Source organism: Aythya marila (genome assembly GCF_965140915.1).
Source record: "Aythya marila genome assembly, chromosome: 1".
Classification (NCBI taxonomy): domain Eukaryota; kingdom Metazoa; phylum Chordata; class Aves; order Anseriformes; family Anatidae; genus Aythya; species Aythya marila.
In genome coordinates, this window is record NC_139042.1 from 13,743,088 (window position 1) to 13,768,760 (window position 25,673).

The 25,673-nt window shown below is 34.7% G+C and overlaps 1 protein-coding gene across 1 annotated transcript in view; it reads left to right on the forward strand.

Moving 5' to 3' along the window:
- Nucleotides 1–25,673, forward strand: part of CNTN5 (contactin 5) — a 688,982-nt gene that overhangs the window by 620,593 nt on the left and 42,716 nt on the right. Inside the window, exons 14-16 of the mRNA XM_082775391.1 lie at nt 1,607–1,734; nt 2,407–2,582; nt 17,725–17,845. Coding sequence (XP_082631517.1) covers nt 1,607–1,734; nt 2,407–2,582; nt 17,725–17,845 — 425 coding nt within the window. The remainder of the gene's footprint in view (nt 1–1,606; nt 1,735–2,406; nt 2,583–17,724; nt 17,846–25,673) is intronic.

A 25,673-nucleotide genomic window follows, 5' to 3' on the forward strand; every position in this document is an offset into this window, starting at 1 on the left:
CACTATTTCTATAAATGTCATATAATAAAACACCAAAGTCAGAGAATGGAGTGTTGTTGTTGTTGTTGTTGTTTTTCCTGACAGTAAAAAATAATATTTTTCATTTTGGTGATTTTTCTCATATTGGTGATTTGTTTTGAACACATAATTGAAAGTATTTATTTAATCACTGCTAATTTAAACAAAACTCAGTTTTGCACTTTAAGGTGTCCAACCTACAAAGGGAATTCCTTCCATATATTGTTTGTTGAAGAGCCCAACACAGACCTCTTAATAAGGGTGGTGAGAAATCCTTACTCCTGGTGACAAACTTTTCTATGAAGAATAAACTATAACACTGCAGTCTCCGCTATTTCTGACCTCAACACAATATTCCCAGCAGAAGGAATATTAGTCACTACTTTAACAAAAATCTTTACTGTAGAGGTGTATCTAAAAATCCAGCCATCATTGTGAAAGGCCACCTACCCACTTAGATACTTTAATACAGCTAGAGGTCTTAATCTTACTTTCAAAATACAGGAGAAGGAAGCACTCCTTCACTTCCTCCACTTCTATGTGATACCTGAAAGCATTTACTGAGAATTATCTTCCTTCAGTGTCCATGCCTGCTTCCAACCCATACCTCCTATGTTCTTTGGAGAACCCTAACAACCACCCAGCATATTAATGAGTCCAATATCTGCAAGCAGGGTTTGGCTTAATTGCCATTTAAGATATGCCATTTAGCCTTGCAGTTCTCTGTCAGGACAGAAGTAATGTTTTTATTATTGTTATTGGGTTTTGTTTGTTTGTTTTGTTTTGTTTTAATGTTCTTCCAGGGCTGCAGACTTAACATAAATTCTGTGGCTTTTTTTTCTTTTAGATCAGTTAAAGCATGTTAATTTGTACTTTGTACAGCTTAATATATTTTATGACTAATACAGTGTAAGCAAAGACAAAATCTGAAATTCCCAAGTGTAAATGGCTAAATATTTCTCATGAGTATATTTCAGTGAGGTTATTCAAATAAGAAATGTGGTGAAACTGGAATAATACTAGACTCAATTTAAAAAAAATTCTAAACTACAAAAAAGTGGAGATTATTTAAGTGTCTATGCTACACTGTCTAGTAATGTCATCAATCATACTTTGACTAGATATAATTAATTTTATGTGTTGTTTTGTTTTTGTTTTTGTTTTCTTTTTCCAGTTCTCTTTTACATTTTGCTTTCCATTCTTCTTAGATTTGGTTTATAAGATTTTATTTTATTTTAATGAAATATCTTGTGGTTAATTTGACAAAATATAACAGTGAAACTTTAAACACAAATTATGAAGAATCACCTTTTTACTCTTTACAAAATATTAATTAATATTCACCATGGATATGTGTTAAAAGATACTAATCCACTGATGGCTCCTTGTAACTTTATGAATTAAAGAAAAAGGAGTAAAATGGGGTTATTACAAACCTTTTGAAACAGGAGATTATCACAATTATCATCTTCCTCATCCCTAACTACAGAGGCAGCAGGCCTTAATCTTATTTATTAGCTGTAAAATTTATCATCATGAACTTTGGCTGCTGGGAATGGAGATATATTTATGTATTTTTCGTTTTCAGGATAACTATTCTTCCACATGGGAGCCTACGAATCCTGAATGCTTCTAAATCTGATGAAGGACGGTATTTATGCCAAGGTGTAAATGTATTTGGATCTGCAGAAATCATTGCATCAGTATCTGTTAAAGGTATGACAAAAAACTTTGATGTTATTGATGATATCTCATGGCTAATATTTGCATACATATTAAATCAACCAGATCATCACAAATAGATCCATAAAATTAAAAAAAAAAAAAAAAAAAAAAAAAAGAGAGAGAGAGAGAGAGAGGAAGAAAAAATAAAAATCAATATCCCCTTTAACATATTTTATCTTTTGGGATCTCACTTGCTTTCTGAAGAGGGATCCCTTTTCTAAAGAGGATTGAATTCTGAAGGAAAAAAAAAAAATTGCATCAATGAACATTCTAAGGACTGAGTCACAATTAATTTTTAAGCCACATTTTTTCTCACTTTGTAGGTGACTTCTTATATTGCTTTTCATTTTAGATGTTCAATGGTCATCTTTGTATATTTATGCCTGGATTTTTTTTTATTATTTTTCATTTATTTTTTACAAGACAATACAATCACAAGATTCCAAGTGTTACAGCTTTAAAAGCAAGCAAATATATACATATATATATATATGTATGTATATTTCAGTATTTAGCACTATATATTTGAAAAAAAAAAAAAAAAAAGAAAAAGGGAATAAATGCAGGGTCTGAGTAAACCAAGCAGAACTTAAAAACATTATATTGATGCCTTGCCATAACTAGACTTCCATTGAAATGTTCTTTATTCTTCTATATTTCAAGAACCAACAAGAATAGAGCTGACTCCCAAGAAGATAGAGTTAACAGTTGGAGAAAGCATTGTCCTCAGTTGCAAAGCCCTTCATGACAGCACACTAGATGTCACTTTCTATTGGACACTTAATGGGCAGCCAATTGACTTTGATAAAGAAGGTGGACACTTTGAAAGCATCAAGGCAGTAAGTGATCATACGTATGGTTTTATGTGTGCTGCAAAGTGATAAAAATTTATTTTACATGTTTTTTACATGATTTTTCATGCCTTCCATGTACAAAAGTCTAACAAAATTGAAAGATAACTTGTTTCACTAATGTTGGAAAGAAATTACAGCTAGAAGAGGTAGAAACTTCAGGTTACTAGAGTTAATTCTTCATCTGTTAGTATTAGTGAGGTACCTGTTGATCTTTGTGAGGGAACAGAAAGTAGTTTGAATCTAACCTTCCTTACATAATTCTATTGATTTCAATACAAAAAGGATGCTGCTATAAACTTTATCTTTCTTACAGATAGTATGGTTGTTGGAATGCCCTTACCTCCCAATGTTTTTATTTATTTAGCTCATATTTTGTTATCTGAATAACAAGGACTATGTTTTATTCTCCAGCCTTCTCTCTGCCACCACCATCCCTTGCCCACCTCTCCCCCCCGCATTCCCCCCCCCAAGTAGATTCTAGCTATGCAACTGCTATTAAAGTTAATAAAAATCATATGGAAAAATATGCATACAAATTATATATACTAAAAACAAAAATAATTTAATATGATCAAATAGTATGATAAAGTAACACGAGTCCGTCCCATGTAAAACTGTTTGAACTTTTCTTAGTAGAAAGAAATTTCTTAATGTGAATGAGTATGGAAATAAAAGCTACAGACATTTACTTCAATTTAGCCATTAATGAAATGTAAATCAAAAGTCCATGCTATGTTAACAGAATAATGAACCTCACAAAGGTCAGGAACTTTTAAAAGTCAATGTGTCTAATTTGAGCACAATGTAGTAAAGTTAACTTTGCACTAGAAATCTTGTCAGTGACAATCAATTTGTTCCTCTGCTTGGCTTTATATGTCATACCGTATCCATTTTGTATGCGTGTTGGTGGTGAGGGATTTGCTTTTTTGTTTGTTTGTTTTTGTTTTGTTTGACTTCAATAAGCTTTGTCATTGAAAAATATTAGTAAGGTGTGAAGGTTCTTAGCGTACTTTTCTTCATCAAAAATCCAGTATTCAAAATCCAATACTAAATATTTAAGAAGGAAAAACTGTAACTTCCTTCCTTTTCTCTCTTTCTTCCTTTTTTCCTCTTTTACTTCAAATTTAAAACATCTTATAATTCAAGAAAACACCTATCCTTACTGTTTAAATCAAGTTATTTCAAAAAATTTGAAATCTAAAATGTATTACACAGATCCTTTAGTACATTTGAGCATCTTCAAGTCTGTAAGTTATCTTCAAGTTATAATCACCAAGAAAAATCCTCAGGCTAGGAAATTACCAAAGACATTTCTCCTACCAAAGTAAAGCAAAATTAATTGAATTTATTTTATTATATGAACACAGGGATTTGTAAATCTTTTAAGAGTTCTTTCATAATTTCATTTCCACCACAGACAGCCGTCAAACTGATAGAATTAGGGTCCATTCAGAATGAGAACCTGAAGTAAGACATACTAGGACATTTTCAGAGAAATATTCATGCTGTCATAATGGAGTCAATGTTCAATATCTAAATGCCTAAGTGGATAAAAAATGGTTGCATAAGAAACAAAAATCTGTCATCTTTATCATCAGAGGCACAGAACCCTAACCATTTCCTAAATGCTTTTGTAAAATTTACTTTTTTTTTTAACAAATTGCAAACTTCAGCTGATCATAAAAGAAAAACAAGCTGAAGAGAAAGAACATATTTATTTTTTTTAAAACAGATGAGGGTCTACTTTGTCCTTATTAAGCCAGTGTTAAAATAGTGAAATACTATAAAGCTTTAAAGAAATAATAAAATGATGCCAAAATGATTTTTATTTATTTATTTATTTATTTTAAACTGGAGTAGCTTGATTTGTCTTTACAAGATTGCTCACACAAGAGATTGTCAGGCCATGCTTCATTTACTTGCATTCCTAAGTCATTTAAATGTCAAGACATTTCTCTTGTTTTTTTAATTAATTTATTTATTTTAGAATAGTAGTTTAGGCTTGGATGAACTAGAAGAGGGCTACTGACTCATAGTACTGATACCTACTGACTCATTACAGTATGGGGATAGGAGAAACACTCCTTTTCAGGACAGATGTACCAGAGCATGACCAGTTAGGACAATCCTCACTACAATTTTTTGAATGCTGTTGGAGATATCTGACACATCCTTCTCCCACTTAAAAAGTAGTAGTAAAAACCTGTGCAGATCTCCATTTATCAAAAGGCCTGCCTGTGTTGTCTTGAAATCAAGTTGTATCATAAGGTGCAAAACTCCAAAGTAATATTTGTGGATATAAGAAACTTTCTGTGTTTTGACAGACATTAGGGGGAAAAAATAATAAATAATAATAAAAATAAAAATTCTCATACCTATTCATTTCCAGAGCCTAGTTAATTATATCTCATTTACCTTTTTGTTAACTACATGAACATGTAAAATTAATCAAGAGGTTAGAAAGATAATCCTTTACTTAATTGAAACCTAAAGAATGACCATGTACTAGGGGAAAGCAACATAAAAAAAACCTCTTCTGTTTATCCCATCAGGTAATCCCATCAGGTAATCCCATCTATCCATTCTCAGAGTGCTACACAATGTGATAAAGACACTGCTTTAAGAATGCAGACTAAAGGAACTTGAACACTTGAAATCTAATAGAATTCCATTTATATCCCTTACTTTACATTTTTGGAAAAAAAAAAAATGCATGAGTTGATCCTGCACAATATGCTTTTATTTGAGTACATCTAAGAAAAATAATATACTTTGTGTGCATGAAGTTCTATACACCCATTTTTACACTGACTCTTCATCAGATTAAAAATAAATAAATTGCTCGGGTTTGCTTGGGTTTTGTCTATATGTTTGAAAGCCTGAAAGATTGAACATTATTTGAATGGGGACTTTGTTAATAACAAAACCACTATCAGCTTCACAACACCAGTTGCATTGCTCACAGTATCACTGTGACAGCTCCAGGAGTTAAGTATGACAAACATTTTGATGCTTAATAAAGTGTTATAAAAGCTATAACCTAAGTAACATTTATTTGGATCATAGATAAATTTCCATTTGCTAAAATTGCATGTTCCTTACTAATTACAGTTAAAAGGAAAGGGACAAGCTTCTATTAATAATACATATTACTTTGCTTGGTTTAAAATTGCATTCTTAAAAAAAAAAAAATCATACTGAGAACTATTTTTTATACAAATTAAAGGTGTTTTTTCTGTTATTTACTGAGCTACCAAGGATTTCATACCTATGGCAATTTAGGTAGGATAAGTGTTGTAAGGATGTCAAATTGAAAAAAGCTATGCTTGAAGGGAAAGAGGCAAAAATCCACTGGAGCGACTGTACTCTAGGACAGAAAATGTGCCAAATATTTTGCATGCATAACTCTACAACAGGCTCTGTAGCAGAACAATCATTCAAAGGGATACATATACCAAGAGTCCTTTGGCATCAGAAAAATCATATTTTGTCAACCAAAAGACTTGATAACATTTCAGGGTCTGTGGGGAGGTAATCTGTGTAATTAAAAAAAATTATGTTGAATAGAAGTTGAACTGCCAGAATTTCCTTCCAGCAACACCAGTGAGCACTTGAGCACAGAAAATATAAACCTGTTTGCATCTGTTAGGGTAACTTTGATTTTCTATCCTACTTTTTTGTTGTTGTTGTTGTTAAATCCAGAATTCCTGTTCAGAATTTTCTGTTTTTTGAGAAAAACAAAACAAAACAAAACAAAACAGAATTTACCTTATTTTTCTAGAGGAGGTATCTATTTTCTAGTTAAAGACATTTGATTTTATGAGTTGATTTTCAACCAGCTATCCTTATTCCAAAGCTGTGTTTGAAAGCTGACATTGTTTTTATGGCAGCCAAATAAAATAATTTATTGTGTTCATCTACATAATGGTAAGCAGCAACATTGCTCTTAGTGTCCCTCACCTTGACCTGTATGAATAACTTTCAGACTGAGGAAAGTGATTTAGTCTCAATATCTTCTTGGTCTTTTACCTTAACTGAAACTGCAACCATGGAAAGACATAAGCACAAATTGTCACATTATATTTTACTGCTATCATTTTTTTCCACATAGAAGTGAATTAAAATCCACTGTTTCACTTAGAAAAGGCTAGTATATATAAACTGGACAGTACATTAACCACCTTCTAGCACTGGAGACTTGAATATGATAACTTAGAACCTATGAGAGCATAACTTTGCATCTTTCCCTACATTTTCTAGTCTCTCCTTTGTTTGTTGCCTTGTAATGATCTTCCAGAAGATTAAAATTTCATTACCATTTTCTAAATAGGAAGCACTAAGTTCTACACTGCATAGTATCAATTAAAAGAGCAGGCTATTAATAATAATATATCTGCTCTTTATTTGAGATAAAAGCCCTATTGAATTAATCTTGTTTGGTTTTATTTAACACCCACCCATAGAAAAAAAGTAATAGTTGCCAAAAGTCTTGTAGAAGAGATATGCTTTATGAACAGGAGTTTTCTGTTTCTTGTAAACTTCATGGTCAGGGTGGGGTGAGGAGGTGCACACACAACAGAATAAGGATTGCATGTCAAAAAACTTTTTGTTTTATGACTGGTAGCTACTACTCAAAATCTGAACACAATGAAAACCATTGTCTGATACAAACTTTTTCCATGTGCTGCTTCCAGAATAAAACAGTCCCTGTGAACTGATTAAATTTACAGACATACCTGCATGATGCATTAAAATGGGACACTGAGCATTTCCCAAAATCAACAGTGTGTGAACTGATATGCCCAAATACTTGTAGTTTTGGCTATGAATAAAGAGTAAAAGAGAGAAGATGATAAGTAACATCTCTTACATTTCATTTTACTTTGGAACAGGGAGATAACTGAACATTTTGGACAATGTGACTAAATATCCTTGAAAACTGATTTCTATCAGAAAAATGATCATCATAAAAAAGTCACATCCTTAAAAAAAAAAAAAAATCATAACCTTATTCCATTAAAGTATTTCTGCCTTCCCTTGTTTACAATAAATTTATTATATAAAGGACAAAAAAAAGGGGGGGGGAGTTAAATACCAGATATTTCACAACAGCCCATTTTTTATTCTTTCCTCTCTTTCTTTGCAGCTGTTGCACCATTTAACTCTGTTTAGCCCAGTATTAATCTGGGCTGTAACAGCACCGCTGATGGTTTGAGCACCTGATCAATACTGTCTAATTTGAAGGCTCTGTGTAGCCTGTTTTTCACCTGCAGCTCTGCATTCTTGCTCCCAAGCTGTTGTCCAGTGTTTTCCAGAGCACCCCTGGCAGTATCTCTCCCTTGCATCATTCCTTATGCTGCTATTCACTTGTTCTTGTTCTTATGGCCTTACACTTGCAAACCCCAGTCAGGTTGCTATGGCAGGGTCATATGGAAAGCTCCCAGTAGTCTGAAAAACATCCCTCCTTTCATCCTCCTTTATTTCTTTCCTGTTTTATAGATCTTGATTAATATTAGGGGAAAATTAAAAAAAAAAAAAAAAAAAAAAAAAGAAAAAAGAAAAGAGGGAGGGAGGGGAGAACAGTGTGAAGTAAAATAAATATAAATCACTTAACTACTTAATAAATATTATCTAATGTATGTCCTGAAAAGCTTAACAGTCAAGCTGGGTACAACATTGGCTGTTAATTAACATACGCCAATCAACATTAACCAATTAACAAGATGAATGAACAGGTCTCAAAGAAAAGGTTAAGGCCAGGGGGGGAAATGGCAAAAACTAAATCTCATCATTGTCTTCTCTGTCACCTACTGCACTGGAGAGAACCTTGAGAGGACAAGGGTTTCTCTGGCTGGCCACCAGGAGAAGTATTCTCTTTTCTTTTCCCTTTCTCTCTTTCTCGTGTTTTTTTTTTGTTTGTTTGTTTAGAATCATAGAATCATAGAATATCCTGAGTTGGAAGGGACCCTTAAGGATCATCAAGTCCAACTCTTGACACCGCACAGGTCTACCCAAAAGTTCAGACCATGTGACTAAGTGCACAGCCCAATCTCTTCTTAAATTCAGACAGGCTCGGTGCAGTGACCACTTCCCTGGGGAGCCTGTTCCAGTGTGCAACCACCCTCTCTGTGAAGAACCCCCTCCTGATGTCAAGCCTAAATTTCCCCTGCCTCAGCTTAACCCCATTCCCGCGGGTCCTGTCACTGGTGTTAATGGAGAAAAGGTCTCCTGCCTCTCGACACCCCCTTACGAGGAAGTTGTAGACTGTGATGAGGTCTCCCCTCAGCCTCCTCTTCTCCAGGCTGAACAGGCCCAGTGACCTCAGCTGTTCTTCCTACGTCTTCCCCTCCAAGCCTTTTTTTTGTTTGTTTGTTTTCTTTTGATTTTTTCTTCTCTTAGGTGGCTTTCTTTCCCAGAGTTAAGGTGTGCCATCAGCTTTGAACCCAGCTAATAAATCTCTGTTCACATACAGCTGTCGTAGCACCCTTTGTGGTGTATGCTAATGAAATCCCAGTCATGTGTCTGCTCTTCATGTTTCCTGTTCTGATGTTTCCTTAAAATGTTACAATTGTCACAGCTGGATGCTATTTTCACTTCTATCATCTTCATCCACCACTAACACCACATCCATCACTAACACCATCACTACCATCACAAATTTTCAAATATTCAAATTTCAAATTTTCAATATTCAAATAATATATTTAGCTCTACAGTCTTCCTTTTTTAAAAAAATAAAAATAAAAAAAATAAAAATAAAAATCTTCAGCTTTAAACAAAGCACAAATATTCTATGTACTTCACTCTTTCCTTCCTGTTAATAGTAACTTCAGTACAGAAAACAAATTGGGGAATATGAGAGTAGGGACATTCTCTGTCCTGAAGATTTTCACTTCATATCCCAGCTTTTTTTATCACTTTTTTCCATTTTTAAAAAATATCTTATCTGCTTTTTTCCTTCTAAACTTCACAAAACTATACCAGTACCTGAGATATTCCTGGCATGCATTTAACTTCATCTCTTCTGTCTTTTCTCAGATACTATGAACTGAACTAATTTGCAGCAAGTCAAGCAGTACTGTAAAGTCCATTCTGTTCACCCCAACATCTATTCCTAACCAGCAGTGTTCACTCTAAACAACACTTTTCATTATTGCTGATTTCACTATGCACAGTGCTCAAAAATAATGTTACTAGAAAGTTCCATATTCCCACTTGAAGATCATCATGGATCCAAAAATCTGAAACTTTGAAAGCCACCTCTTTTTACAATTTCTTATAGATAGGGATATGTGGTGGTTTTACCGTGCTGGGCAGCTAAACCCCACAACCGCTCTCTCACTCCCCCTCCTTTAGATGAGGAGGGGGAGAAGTAAAGCAAAGAACAACTCACGGGTTGAGATAAGGATAATTTAATTAAAGGGAAATAATTATAATAATAAAGACTACCATGAACTAAACAATTTAACTAAGGGGAAACAAAAAGGGAAAGGGGAAAAGGGAGGGGAAAAGGAAAAATAAAAAGAAGGGAGGAAAACAAACAAATAAAATAAATGAAGGCTATATGGAAGTGCAGAGGAAAGAAATTACTCTCTACTTCCCACAAAAAAGCGATGATTGACCACGTCCTTGAAGCAAGGCCTCAATGCACGCAGCCGGTGTTCGAGAGGAGGACCGACGTTTTTACAAGGAGAGCCCACCCCTCCCCTCTTCTTCCTGTTTCCACCTTTCATTGCTGAGTGTGACATCACATGGTATGGAATATCCCTTTGGTTGGTTTAGGTCAGCTGCCCTAGTGATGTTTCTCTCCTCACTTTTTGCCCACCCCCTAAGAGGGTTAGAGAAAGGCCCAACGCTGTGCCACTGCTGCTCAGCAGTAGACAGAACACTGGTGTGATAACACTGCTGTTCCAGCTACAAGTACAGAGTACGGCACTGTATGGGCTGCTGCCAGGAAAGTTAACATTCCAGCCAGACTCAGTACATGATAATACAAATACATCAGGTATTCCTCAGTCAACCGGCACCAGCGTGGATACTATTATACCACCATTTTTGTACTGTTATATACCAGTAATCACAACAAACATTGACAATAAACTAATCTTTGTTCTGAATTTGTTTATATGATTAAATGATAGAACACACATTATAATTTTCCATGATCCTTATATCAACACAAAAATCTGTTGCATTTCAACACATTAAATATTTTCAATTCATAAACATCATGAGCAACAGGCAAGTGGTTGATATGCTAAAGCTAAGAATTTGCATAAAATGGCACCTTAATGTATTACGAACAGAAGTTGGCTTGAAGCCAACAATCCATCATAATGTACATTTAAATCATCAGTATAATTTAAAATAACTTCATTGTATTGTTATTTTTCATTTACTGTTGATGGTATAAAGCTAACATAGCCATGAGGTTGTTCTGTAGAATCATTATTTTACTTCAGATAAATTCACCAAAAATAAATTCCATTGCTAATCAAATATGTCAAACAAGCAATATTCAGCTGTGAAATCATTTTTTAATTTAGTCTGACTGAATTTCATTAATAAAGACTATTCTGCTAAATCCAATAATGTATGAGTCAGGAATTCACCTGTGTGTTAGCTGTAAAAATAGCTGATATATTTTAAATAAACTGAACAAGATAACATTAATAGCTGTGGTCTTTATTATTTGGGATCAAATCTCTGTCCCATTTAATTACAGAACACTGTTTTACTGATCTAAGCTTGTACAGAAGATGACTTTACAAAATGTTTATCTACTTTTCAAGCTTTTTATACCTCTTGATCATTCTCTTCTATGCAGAAACAATTTTTTCAGGAAAGTATCTTCACACCTGACTGTCAAGCAAGTGAGATGACATACAAATAGCCTCAGTAAACCCCTGCAGTCATTGTAAAGAACTGACTCAAACATGGGTTAGGTTTTCAACATAAAAGTTTTCCTGTAATGGTGATTGGCCCACTCTTTTCATTATTGATTTAACCTTGTGTTTTCTCATGATCTGTCACAACAGTCTCACTACCTTTTTACATATGTTCTTCCCAAGCAGGGAGACAATTTTCACAGCGTGGTGGCCAGATGGAGTTCCCAAGCCCAGTCTTCGACACAAGTGATAGGCAGAGTTTCTAGACCCCAGGCCCTTGCAGTGCAGAAGCTGTGAGCTGCAAGTTGCCAAATCATTTCAATTGACTACCTAGGATTTTGAACTACCTTGTCTTTTTGTCCCTTTCGCTGAGACAAAGCGGGGCTACATTTACAGAACTGCATCTGGAGTGTGGAAGGGAAGTATTATAACCAACATAGAAAATTAGAGGCATTAGAAACAGGTGAAATGAATGCTAGGATTCTTTCATGAGGAGAGAGTAATGTAAGTTTCTTTAATGTATATTTTCCACATATGATTCCGTAGTTTGAATAGATGTAATGAGCTTTTTAATTATCAAACCAATGTTTAATTCTTCGATGGAAGAGATAGGAAGTGAACAACAGACTTACTGGATGCTAAAAAACGGCTTGGCTCTGTAACCATGAGCTCCATTTCAAGAAGGTAGATTAAAGATTGTTCTTGCACAAAGCCTTTAAAAGAAAAGGTGGGATACTGAATGAACCACCTTGGTTTGGAGATAAAAACACAACAAATGAATGGACAGATTAATGGGGAGGTTTCCTAGCAACCAGCTCAAGATAATGAACCCAGTCTCAAAGGAAGAATAAGTATAATTCTCTCCACTTTAAGAACCATATGTAAAAGTTGCTTCACTGCAAAGCAACTCACAGTCTCTTAGGATTTATGAAACAGAGAGGGAAAAAATCCACATACAGCTTCCTTTCAATAGTGATGTGGAAAGGCTGAAAACGTATTAATTCAACAACAAAAAGTTCTCAGCAAGGCCTTCCCCTTCCTCTTTCCCTTTCCCTTTCCCTTCCCCTTCCCCTACTTTAGGGCAATGGGTGCAAAAGACAAAGGATAACGCAAAAAACAGGATAATGCTCATTTAACTAAATACAAATATTACATACTCCTTGGAAGTATCTCTATACCAAAAGCAAATGCTATGTAGAGGTTGCATCAGCTTGTGGGAAAGAAAAAAAAAAAAAAAAAAAGAAAGAAAGAAAGAAAGAAAAAAAGTCAATACTTGTAAACCTAAGTAGATACACTGAAGACATAACTATGACCTCAGATAACATATCACACTGGAACAGTAAGAATAATAGATTCACGCAGTATTCATCACTGGAGCTACCCAAAAACTGATGAATGGAATACTCTGGAGCATAATATAAATGACACAATAATTTGTTGTCCCAGAAAGAAGAACTATTAGTCATGACAGATAGCATAGTAGCTGTATTATTATTTATTTGTTGGTTATTGAAGGCCCCAAAAGTGCTCAGTGTTGCAGTAAGTGCCCAGCTGATGTTGGCCTTGAAAGTTAATTTTACCTTTCCTTAAAATCATTAGAAGTTGCCTAATAAATGTTCCTTAAATTTGTTAAAATACAATATATATTCCACACAGTAGAAGTTTTTACTGAATAAATACAAATACTTTTGATACTTGGCTAAATGGGTAATAAATGATATTCAGAACAACAATGAATATAGATTTTTTCTAATTAAATGCTTCTTTGATATAATGCATGTATTGCAAAATGTGCTCTGTTGAAGAAGAGCATAAAATTAGTGGAATTAAATGCAGCTTTCCAGAATGTACACTTAATAAATTGGAAATTTAGATATTGACAAAGAAATTTAGACACCACTAATTTTGGCTTTCGTTATATTAAAACCACGCTGTCACAGATAACTCAGGCTGTTCTGAGTCACATAGTCAAGATGCAAACTCTTTCTACACTACTTGTAATCACCTGTTCTGCATCTTCCCTAAAGAGGAGGGCAAGGCTCTGCTTTTGCTGAAGCATTACATGCTTCCCTGCTTAACAGATTTTTTAAAACTGGATTGTCATCATTCAGATTTAAACAAGCAACTCCAGTGACATGTTATAGAGATTGTCTTAAGATATGGAAAGCCAGCACATCAGTTTGACCACCAGAATTTTTTTGTAGTCTTGAACTTATAACAGGATAAGATCATCAACAAAACGATACATGAACCTTGACCCACTGGTATTGTAATGTCTTTACTTTCAAATTCTCATTGTTTTTAATCCAGTCTAAAACTCTAGTCCGGTCTTACATGTGCCAACTGTTTGGCCACAGCCTCTTCTTCCCTGGCTTTGTTCCAGGCCTAGGGAAGTTCAGATACAAAGCTAATTTTCAAAATAGATACAACTTATGATTATCCAAACAATTCTCTATTGACATTAGTGTAAATAATCAACCAGATAAAAGGGAGTCTCTATAATAATCACCACAAAATAATGGCCTATTACTATGGCTTCTAATACTTTTCCTAAATAAACAAATCCTTTCATTCTCAATAATGAGGGCTGCTTTAAGGGTCAATATGAAAGTCCTTACATTCCAGTAGACGAGAATGAGCATAGCAACAGCATAGCAACAATAGTATAGCTCTCTTCTACTTAGCCTTTACTTAGTCTTTCTGTATATTGTGAAGCCTTTGTACAAAACAAGGATAAAATCTAGGAATACTTAGAGTTATGAACTGTTTTATCCCCAGAGTAAAGTTAAATATTGCCAAAATCTTACTATATAATATTTTTTTTTCTAAAATTTATATATCTTGCATAAAATAGGAGAAACCTTAAAATTTGTAAAGACCCTTGATACCACTGAACAGCAAATAGTATTTTCTTTTTTAGAGGTCTTGGTCAAACATAGTTCCTAGTTATCTAAATGGAATCTAAAATGTCTCATCATTTACCATGATAATGAAGCTAATGTCTAAACATATATCCATCTGTATTAAACATACCAAATGTAGTATTCTTCCACTTGCACAAACAATGCTGGTTGTACATTCTGTTGTGCTGTAATAAATCCAAGTGTTTCACAGGCTTCCATTTTACTGCACAGCTCTCTACTTAGAGCGATGATTTTTCCAATAGCTGCTTGCCAGCCCAGCTACACAGGTATGCATATGAAATGCATATATCTTTCCTGATTAAGAATATTATGATTCATATTGTCATGAACTCTCAGGAAGACAGTGACAGTCAGGTTTTTTAAGAGCTTATGAGCAATGAAACCAAATAATTGCTACCTATAATGTTTTTCTCCCCACTTGACAACAAAACACATAAATTATATCCAAAGAAGAGAGAACAAAAGTGGACTGATTCTGGCCTTACCTTTCTAATATTGAAGGCTTTGTACTAGAATCATTAATCATCTTGAGCAACCCATTTCATTGGCTAGTAAACTCTGATGTGCTAGAAAAATGTGTATCCTGAAGTTGACTCCTGGTCATGCATGTGCTTTTACAGCTGCAGAGCACTCATCACTGTGATTTCTGGAATGCCAGAGCAAAAATACAGGAATTGTATTACGACCTGGTAATGAGTAGCTTGCTTCCAGCAATATCATTCTGAGGACACTTCAGAAGGCAAAACACTACCATTATATACACACTTCTTACATTTACAGGGTTATTGAGCCATAGATCATTCACTCTGGTGTCAGTAATGTTCTTGACCTGCTTCCTCTGTTTTCCTTCCTTCCATGTGAATATGCTTCAGTAGGGATTTGGCCTTGGTGCTGTGTGGAATACAACAATCCCACTTCCAAAAATGTAAATGAGGAGAAGATTAGTTAGCCCTGAAGTGGGCAGCTGGACTAAATGATCCCTTGAAGGTCCCTTCCAACTGAACTATTCCATTCCATTCCATTCCATTCCATTCCATTCCATTCCATTCCATTCATCAGCTAAAGAAGATAAGGCAAGATATTGTCCTGAAAAGGAGCTGCTCTTCCCAGAAAGGAGAAACTAGCTTTTAAAAGATAGATCTTGGAATCGATCTTATTTAACCTTGACATTGGCATAGAAGTACAAGAATGTGAATGACAATTGCGTGGTACAAAATTGCCCAAATTTATTTGTTTATTTGTTTATTATATTACCAAAACAACAGATGACAAAAATATCGCAAAAGAAAAATTAGATGGGTTTGAGAACTGAAGTCATAAACATAAATTTAATACTTCAAAGTGCAAGGTCAGATACATATGGGATGATGGTTATAAAGTGAGAGCTCATAAAGTGAGAGCAAATGAAGATCTGAGTGTACCTACCTACCTGACTGCAGAATATGTGAAGAAAAAAAAAAAAAAAAAAAAAAAAAAAAAAAAAAAAAACAGAAAGAAAAAACAGGCAAATAAATACAACTTTAGTCATTCAGGATAAAAGTGACTCAAATTAAAACCTGGGGAAACTGTCATTCAAGGAGAGACTGACAATCTTTTCTTGGTTAGCAAAGTAAATAAAATCTGAGAAGAGAAATACTCAGTAAATGTTTCTTAAAGTGAAACACCGAAGAGAAGTATATAAACACCTGTACATAATATATAACATATAGTATTATACCATATAAGGCTATATTGCACTGCATTACATTATACTACTTTATATAAAAATATATAACTATATATGAAAATCTATTACTCTTAATATGTAATAATTAATATGCAATAATGTAAATATAATTTAACATAACATAAATAGGCAATATATGTATATGTTGTATGTATTTATTATATATTATGTATATTTGTTATACTATTGTAAAAAATGCAGTGTACATGATGTAATACATTTTATATAGCATAGTGATTTATTATATAAACTCTACATGGCTCAAGAATATAATAGCAGTTTACATAATAGCTTATAATAGGAATAGTTGTACTTAGTAAAACTATACATTATTTAATTGTAGATTATTATAGATTATGTATCATATAACTTCTGTAATTATTAAAATGATATGTTTTATATGATAAGCAGTGTAATTATAATTCTATTGTACATGTTAGATTTACATATCATACAGAGTAGCAACAACAAGAAAATTTAGAGATATCTAATATGTTTTAATCTTATATTTAATCTGTTAAAAACGTTTCTCTTTGACTCAATAAAAAATATTTTGACAGGAACAAAAATATATATGGCTATTAGCTATATGTAGCTAGCTAATATATATGTACATATTGCTAATGTTTACCTTAGAATTACAAATTTTTCAAGTATTTTCAGAACACAGAATTGAGAAAGTAAACTGTAATTGCTACATCATATCCTCAGGGTGACTTCTGTTCACCCTTACATGATCTTTCCTTAAGTAGCTACAGTATTATAACTATCTGTGGACTTGAGCTCACTACATCTGATGGAATAAGATGGAATGACTAAAGTAAATTTTGGATATAAATGATTTTGTATATGTAAAATCTAATATTATCACTTCCATTTACGAAATAACACAGAGATTCTTACCTGTTGTACTTTTCAATTTTCTGATCATGGTTTTGGGGCATTGCAATTACTGTTGCCTAGAATGATGAAAAATAAAAATCTGAACTGGTTCTCTTTGTACATATATCTACGGATTACATGTTTTAGATTTAAATATATATAAATTTCATCAGGAAAAATGAAAATCTGTTTATATTTCTTTGGTCTTATTTAGTATTAATTTCCTCTTGGTCAATAAAATCAATTAACATTTTGTTTCAATTTATCTTAATTTCATTAATGTAGAGATATATACTCCTAATGTCACTGCATTGTAGGGAAGAGGAAGAGAGAGTCCTTCGTTTCTAAGACTACCTGTTCAATGTTAAGGATTACATCAAAAAAAAAAAAAAAAAAAAAAAACTGTTTGGCTCCTTAACAAATTTCTTTATATTAGTTTGGAAGCATTTTCTTTGAGCATGCAAATATTCACAGAGTGTTTTAAGCAAAGTCAAAGTTATTAAAAACATGAAATCCTCTTCTTCAATCCCTATTAATAATTGTATAAGAAAAGTGTTCTGATAATCCTCAAAGAGAGTATTAAGGCACACCAGTGTAAGATGAAAGTTGCAGCTGTGACTTTCTCACACTTCACAAAACACCTTTATGAGGTACCTTGAACACAGAGATATACTAAACTTTAAATGGACCCTTCATCCCTGTTTCAGCAAGCGTCCTCTGCAGATCTGATGATCAGGAACATCCTCCTGATGCACGCTGGGAGATATGGCTGCAGGGTCCAGACTGCAGCAGACACCGTGTCAGATGAGACGGAGCTGCTTGTTAGGGGTGAGTAGCCTCACAGTGCCCTCTGAATATGCAGGCACCAGAAATCACTGTACCAGGGAATTAAAATATGTGGGCTTTAGGGACTGCACGGTATTGTGACCACCAAAATTTGGCTACATCTTTAGGCCTGGGTAATTTTTTAACCTGAATGTTAAATTCCACTGAACGTTCCTGATTACATGCAGGAACGCATGGTCGATGTTCTGCAGGATCTCATATCTTAACCAGGACACCAATTGGCCTGCAATAAAGCCAAACTTTAGCATAGCACCATATGTATATTCCTTTATGCTGAGTATGTCTGCACTCTGTGTGTGCATGTGTATGCTCAGTGCACAACAGGAGCTAAGGACTTCTAGTCCACTTACTGGCAATACAACTGGGGAGTGTTATAATGACAAAAGGCGTGGATCCCTGCTAGGTAGCACAGCTGGGTAACCTCGCTTGGAGTACACGGGTTTTGAAAGTATAAATTGAGGTAGATATTTCATTAATATTTGAAAAACTCTAGATAAAAATAAATCAAAATTATTTAAAGATTATAATCTTTCAGAAATATTTCTTCTATCGCATTCCACTACTTCTTTAGTTTTGATGTTTTCATATATATCACTTTTAGGATGAATATATGCTTGAAATGATAAAGAATGCTTCTGGCTGATGCAGGGCTTTTCACATTTTTATGGGAGTAGCTGCTAAATATTTCCATAAAGTTACTTTAAGGACCATCATCTTTCTATAAGCTATGGCATAACTGGGCACTTCAACATAACGCTGGTTTAGCTGCCTGAGGAAATCTGAGTCATCCTTGTGGGTTATGCAAAACTTGTGTGTTACCTTTACCTCCCTGAGACAAGACGAGAAAGCTCTATGGGTAAGCAAGGCTATCTCAACTTTCATGTCACTGAATTTGTTAAACAATAAAAATCTTTTAGCTTACTACTATCTAGGACACTACAGACCAGCTACTACATTGTTTTATTGAAGAATACCAGTTATATATATGAGTTTCTTGAATTTGAAGTAGAAAATAAATATTTCTCTGAGGAAGAGGTTTGAGATGAAAGTAAAGTGCATTATAAGCAGTATCAGAATGTATGTACTCAAGTGTCTCATTACCGTGCCACCTTGTTGATGAAACTAAAACTATGATGGCTTTGTAATAGAATTTATATTGAAATATACTTTAATTACAATGTTCTACTTCCCTCATTTCTATGATTGGATAATTCTTTTTCTCTATCTATCTCAGCTTATACAGTGCACTCAGTAGCCTGCAATTTGACACTCTCTGATGATCCCAAATTTCAGCACCTTTCAAACGTCTTTAGGTTTAGCTTTTGGAGATACTGGGCATTGCTGAGCAAACAAGATCAGTAGCAACAGATGTTTCAACAAACATCTCAGTAAACTGAAGAATTTCACTTTGCAGAGGAAGACTTCATTTATGAAAACACTGCCACTATGCAGTAAAGTCAATGAAATACAAAGCTATATATTCTTTATTTACAGTATAGTTTCCAGTTTAAAAAATAATAATAATAATAATTTCATTTTATTCATATCAGAAAACATCTTCCTGGGGGACGACCTGCTGGAGAGGAGCTCTGAGGAGAAGGACCTGGGGGTCCTGGTGGACGACAGGTTGACCATGAGCCAACACTGTGCCCTTGTGGCCAACAGGGCTAATGGGATCCTGGCGTGCATTAAAAGGAGAGTGGCCAGCAGGTCAAGGGAGGTGATCCTCCCCCTCTATCCTGGTCAGGCCTCACTTGGAGTACTGTGTCCAGTTCTGGGCTCCCCAGTACAAGAAAGACAGGGATCTCCTGGAAAGAGTCCAGCGGAGGGCCACAAAGATGATACAGGGCCTGGAGCATCTTCCCTATGAAGAAAGGCTGAAAGACCTGGGTCTGTTCAGCCTGGAGAAGAGAAGACTGAGAGGGGATCTCCTCAGTGTATATAAATATCTGAGGGGTGGGGGACAGAAGGATGTAGCCAACCTCTTCTCAGTGGTTTGTGGGGATAGGACAAGGGGCAATGGCTGCAAGTTATAGCACAGGAAGTTCCACACTGACGTGGGAAAGAACTTCTTCAAGGTGAGGGTGACTGAGCATTGGAACAAGCTGCCTAGGGAGGTTGTGGAGTCTCCTTCTCTGGAGATATTCAAAGCCTGTCTGGACACCTACCTGGGCAGCCTGCTCTGAGGAATCTGTTTTGGCAGAGGGGTTGGACCTGATGATCTTTCGTGGTCCCTTCCAACCCCTACAGTTCTCTGATTCTGTGATTCTGTGATTCCTACTTTAAACGTTACAGTCCATGGCCAAATCAAGATACCAGAAACAATGAACTTTCAGAAGTGCCAATATTAGCAAAGTTCCAGCACAACCTTGTTCTGACCTTACTTTCATTTTACTTCTACACAAAATACCAGTCTTGAGTGCTGACAGTAACATACCAGCAGCATACAAAAATATTTCAACCATTAGTTGTACTGTAAGGTTCATCTGATATTTTTAATGTATCATTGTAGTTTTTGACTCAAAAGATTGTTCTACAAACACCGTTTCCTCAGGAAATAAATTGGACACATAATAATTTAAATGAAAATCATGTAATTTTCCCTCCTTATTATATTCAGGAATTATTGCTATTAGCAAACTAATTGAATTTGCATTGAATTATGTGTTCAATTCATACATTGTTTCCAATTCAATGCATTTTTTCTAGAACTTTATTGTAAGTAACTTGGATGACAATTAACCTTGCTGCAGCTCTTTAGATGGACAATTTTGGTGTCTCATTATCTTTTATTGTGAAGAAGCCATGGACTATGTTTTAAAAATATATTTATTTTTTTTGTAAAACCATATTTGTGAGTTGTAAAGTTGGAAGATCCCTTGAACATAACCCAAAGAACTAATCCTGTCACTATTTTTCCCATTTTACAGCAGTTCCTCTTTGCCCTGTATTACACCGTAGAAGTTAAATTCCAAAGATGTCATTAGTAGAGGAATATCAGAAGAACAGATAATGAATACTGTCAAGTAAATCTCAATTCTTCTAAGTTTAATTACTTACAAAGAGCTAATTAACGGTGCAACATTTCTGAGTTTATTATGTGTGTGTGTGTGAACTGCAAAAGAAGTTAGGACAGCTGCAAGTTTTTATACTGCAACTTTTTACAATGGGTTATAGACTTCTAAAAACATTTTCAAAATATTTTCAGAGTCACTAATTTACAGATCTTGAATTTAGTTAAGCTGCAATGAAATACATGGCCAACATTATTTTTGTAATGATTTTTATCTGGTGAATTTTTTTCAGGAATACTTCAAAATTACATTTGAAAAGATGTGATAGACCATGTTTGGGCAAAATGAAGGTTGAAATCCCTTCAGCACTTACTGCTCAAAACAAAATTAAAATACTTCCCTAAGTGCTTTAAAAATGTAATTAAATTATGTATATTAAAGTAAGAAACAACTTTTTAGTGATCTCTAGTCATTTCTCTGTTCCCAAAATGCTGTTTTCAAAGCTCAAATTATTTATTTTTCCCTTTTTGTTACATTTTTTCTAATATCACCAAGAATGTGGATGTCATTAGGAAGAGATGTTCTGTTGGCAGCTGGACCTGTCAGGCAGTACATTAGCTTTCCAGCTTAAATGTCTTGCATTTTAATCTTGATATGGAATATGAATGACAAATACTTCATAGTAGTCTCATGCTAGTTAACAATGTTCAGAGAACAGCTGTCCTGGCATACTTGGCATGATCTGTTTATATTCAGGTAGGCTACTACCTAACTTGGCAAGAACATTTCTTCTTCAAAATAAGCTTCTATGAAATTCTCTGCTATTCATCATCACAAGTTATTCTTATTAGTAGTTACATGAATGAAAAAGTCCTTCTTGTTTGTTTGTTTTTCACTACTTATTAATTTTATTTTATTTTTGTTTCATGGTTTACAGCAAAGTATCTTTCACCACCTCTGGCACGTAAACCCAAGAAAGTTCACATTTTGGTCACCAAACACAGTAGAGTCATCTGAAAGGTCACAGCACTCTCACATCCATTGTGTGCCTGAGCCTTAAATATTTGGATTTAGGCTTCTGTGTGCATGCAGAAGCTCCTCATTTGGGCAGTGTCACCCATCCTCTCTAGATGAACACTTTAATTCAATGGAAGTCTCCAGAGAGTTTTTTTACCCTCTGAATGTGGGGAGGATGAGAGATAGGATTCAGCTCAAAACCCAGGTGATGTGGGCCATTGATTCAATGAAGAAGAGGTGATGCACATCACTTACAGCCAAGTTCAGTAACTGCAGTGCTCAAGTGCCGGAAGGATATCACTTTTGGATGCCCTCAGACCCTGCTTCAGAATGAAGCTTGTCTCTCCTTAAGAGTATGCCATACTTGTTGGCAGTAGGTTAGGTGGGATCAACACATACTCAATGCCCTTTTTGAGGCAGGGGAGCTAGAAACACAGAAGCCAGCAGACGAACAAACAAGAGCATTCCTGTTTAGGGTAGGATGTAGGGTCCCTTCCAGCAACCTGAATATTTGATTCTTTCATTGAGTTGGCTGGTGCCCACAAAATGAAGAGTCCTCAGAGAAGCCATTGCTCATCTGCTTAAGCCAATACACTGAAGTGGGAGTTGGGAAAGCTAAATAACAGATGTGCACCCCTCCAGCAAGAGAATAAGGCAGAATAAACTTAATCGTCACTGCAAGATTTTCTGGAAGGCTGATACAACTCAAGGACATCCAGAAGAGAAAACAGCTTTTCACATAAAGTAGTAACTATTCTGGAACCAGGCCTGCACAGACATGTTACTTCAGAGGACTCCTGTAACAGGAGTTATCTATGTCTAATGGGCAAATAAGCAGTTTTACTGGTGCAAATGAATACTGCAAAAATCATAGTTCTGGACTTTCACTGCTGAAACCAATTGATTGCTTGTTTCTACTTACATTATGCCTTGAATTGTTTCCTCACCTGAGGAAAATGTATGCAGAATAGCTGTTCATAATGCAAACAAGGATGTTTACAGGATAATCTAGATATTTTGCTACACAGTCAATAAATGTTTGCCCCAGCACATGAAGCCATCGACCATTTAAGAAGCAAAAGTGATTTATGAATAGTTGAATGTTAGTCCCATTCTTGACATCAGTCCAATAATAGTTTTCCTAAGTCACATATATTTTCTGATTACTAGCCTTTATTTATCCAACCAGATCTTCAATTTTCAGGGAGTATTAGCTAGCAGAGAAGCACAATAACAAAATGTTTCAGGTTGGCTGGTTTTCCATGTATCACTGGCACCCTGGTATTCAAGCTGTCTCTGTGCTGATTTTTCACAAAGTGATTACCAAAGCAGAAGACTTTAATACAGGATAAATATGCATGTCATGTTCTCATGTTCTGACACTAATGATATGATCACAAATTTGGTTACCAAACACCCAAGAACTAGCCAGAAGGTTTGCATCCCACAGATGTCTCAGGTGATCTTGTAGCCAGCAACATGTCAGGTTTCCTCAAGACAATGCCTGCTTGGCAAGTTAATTTGTTTCTAAAGCTTGTCTTCCAAAGGGTTTGTTATGTTCTTATTTCCCCATTATGTTGTAGAAATTTGAAGCAATCTGTGCATTCATGTTTTCCTGACAAAGGATGTCTTCATGATCATGTTTCATGTGTAGAGAAATTATAAACACCAAATACCTCTGTCATAAAAGAGGTTGACACTCTGAAGGAGCTATCATTTAGTACCTTGCATTTCCCCAGTCAACTCCATTAGAAAAGGGCAACAGTGCTTTTCACTTTGTGGTTATTTAAATTATCAGTACAAAATCTGTTACTCATAGATAAGGAGGTTTTAGAGAACACTATGCGAACTCATAACTATGAGCCAAAGGCTACTTCTTATGTTCACTTTCCTTAAAAAGTAGCCCTTTGCTCCTGGAACACAGAGTTTTTAAAGAACTCACTGAAGGGTTGATTTGCCATAGATCACAAGAAGGAAAGTTTGAGCAAAGTCTTTGCTACCAAAACTAGCTTTATACTCCTTGCTGCTTCTGCAAGTTTGGAGGATTGGCTTAGACAGTTCAGCATAGTAAAATTGTGGGAGTTGGGGATGTCACACAGGAGTCTAATACTTCTACAAAGGTCACTCTGAGTATTCCTATAGTATTTCAAGAGCAGAGATCCACCTGCACTGAGGTGTGAGGCACTTCTGCTGTAGCAGTAGCTTTACACAACAGCAGGGAGTTTCTTGGATAGCAGCGGCTCATTGTGTAGTACTGTTACCCCTGTTATCTGATGTATACTGGGACAGTGCTTCAAACAGATGTGAGTGATTTTTTCTGGATAAACCTCTGCATTGTTAGCAATGACAGTGACACCATCAACAACAATGTAGGTAATTTTTCACATATCCCTTTCTTGTATCACCTTACTTTTCAGGATCGACGTGACTGAGTAAGGAATACAAGGCTGTGAAATGTGTGAAATGGTTTTTTTTGTTGTTGTTTTAATTTGTGAAATTCAGTGTCTAATCAAGAGTACTAAGTCTCAAATGTTTTAACATATATATATTTAATAAAAGAAAAAGTATGCTACCAGGTTCAGTAACTTTGTCAAATAAATTCCATAATTTAGTTCTATTTGTAAATTACTCTTGCAAAGCTGTTTTACAATATGTTATACACAAACTAATAAGTAGTATCAATTGCAAACTACTCCTTTATTTTTTTCATTTGAGGTGCTAACCAACAAATTATTTTTCCATGTTTCCTTGTACTCATCAATAGTCATGTAAAAGATTGTTTCAACGTATCTAGTAATTTTATTTTTAAATAGTTATCTATTATATCTATGTATTATGTATTATATATCAAAAAATTATATGCTATATATTACATGTTATATAATATATTTTAGGAACAACTCAAACACAGATCATGCTATCAGTCTCAGTTCTCTGCTCTCTAAGAGTTAATACAGTAACTTTGTTTCTAATGCTATGTCTTTGGTCTATAATTAAGACTTTACTAGATTAGATATTTGGGGGGTATTTGAGAAATAGTTTGTTTACTGTTACTTGTTTTTATTATGCTTTCCATTCAGACTGCTCGTAATGTGTTTTCTGTTTCTATTATGTCTGTTAACAGACATAGTGATCCTCCAGAAGAAGAAAAAAAATAATGTATAGTGTTCTGAATGCTCTGTGTTAATTCTGTACATCCTTGGAAATTTATCAGCATATAGAAAACTAATTAAAATCCTTTAAACTATAGAAATGTTAATACAAAAATCATGGCAGGACAATTTCTTTAAACAAACTGAAAAGCAGATTTCTCCTACAATGAATAAATAGCATGTATTGTAGAATTATGAAGAGAAAGCTAGCCAAACTCACTAAGCATGCCTACTGTAAGTAAAATGAGCTTTAAGATCAAATGGCTACCTGAAAGCAGTAAGGTGTTGAAATGGAGCTGGGAGCAATTCTGTAGCATAAAGGGGTGAAAGCCTTTGTGACTATAAAATGTGGTTTAAGAGTACATGTTTTGTGGTCTAAATAATAATAATAATAATAAATAAATAATAATAATAATAATAATAATAATAAAGGAGGTTAAAGCTATTCTTCTTGTAGACTGGCAAACTACCTACCTAAGCAAGAAATCCACTCTCATGATATATTTTTGGAGAAGCAATGTTTCCTCTGAAGTCTACTGACCTGGAGCAAATATAACACAGGAACTGCTGGTTAGATTGATCACATTGCTCCTTTCAGTTGTGGATATTACCAATAAAACTTAAAGA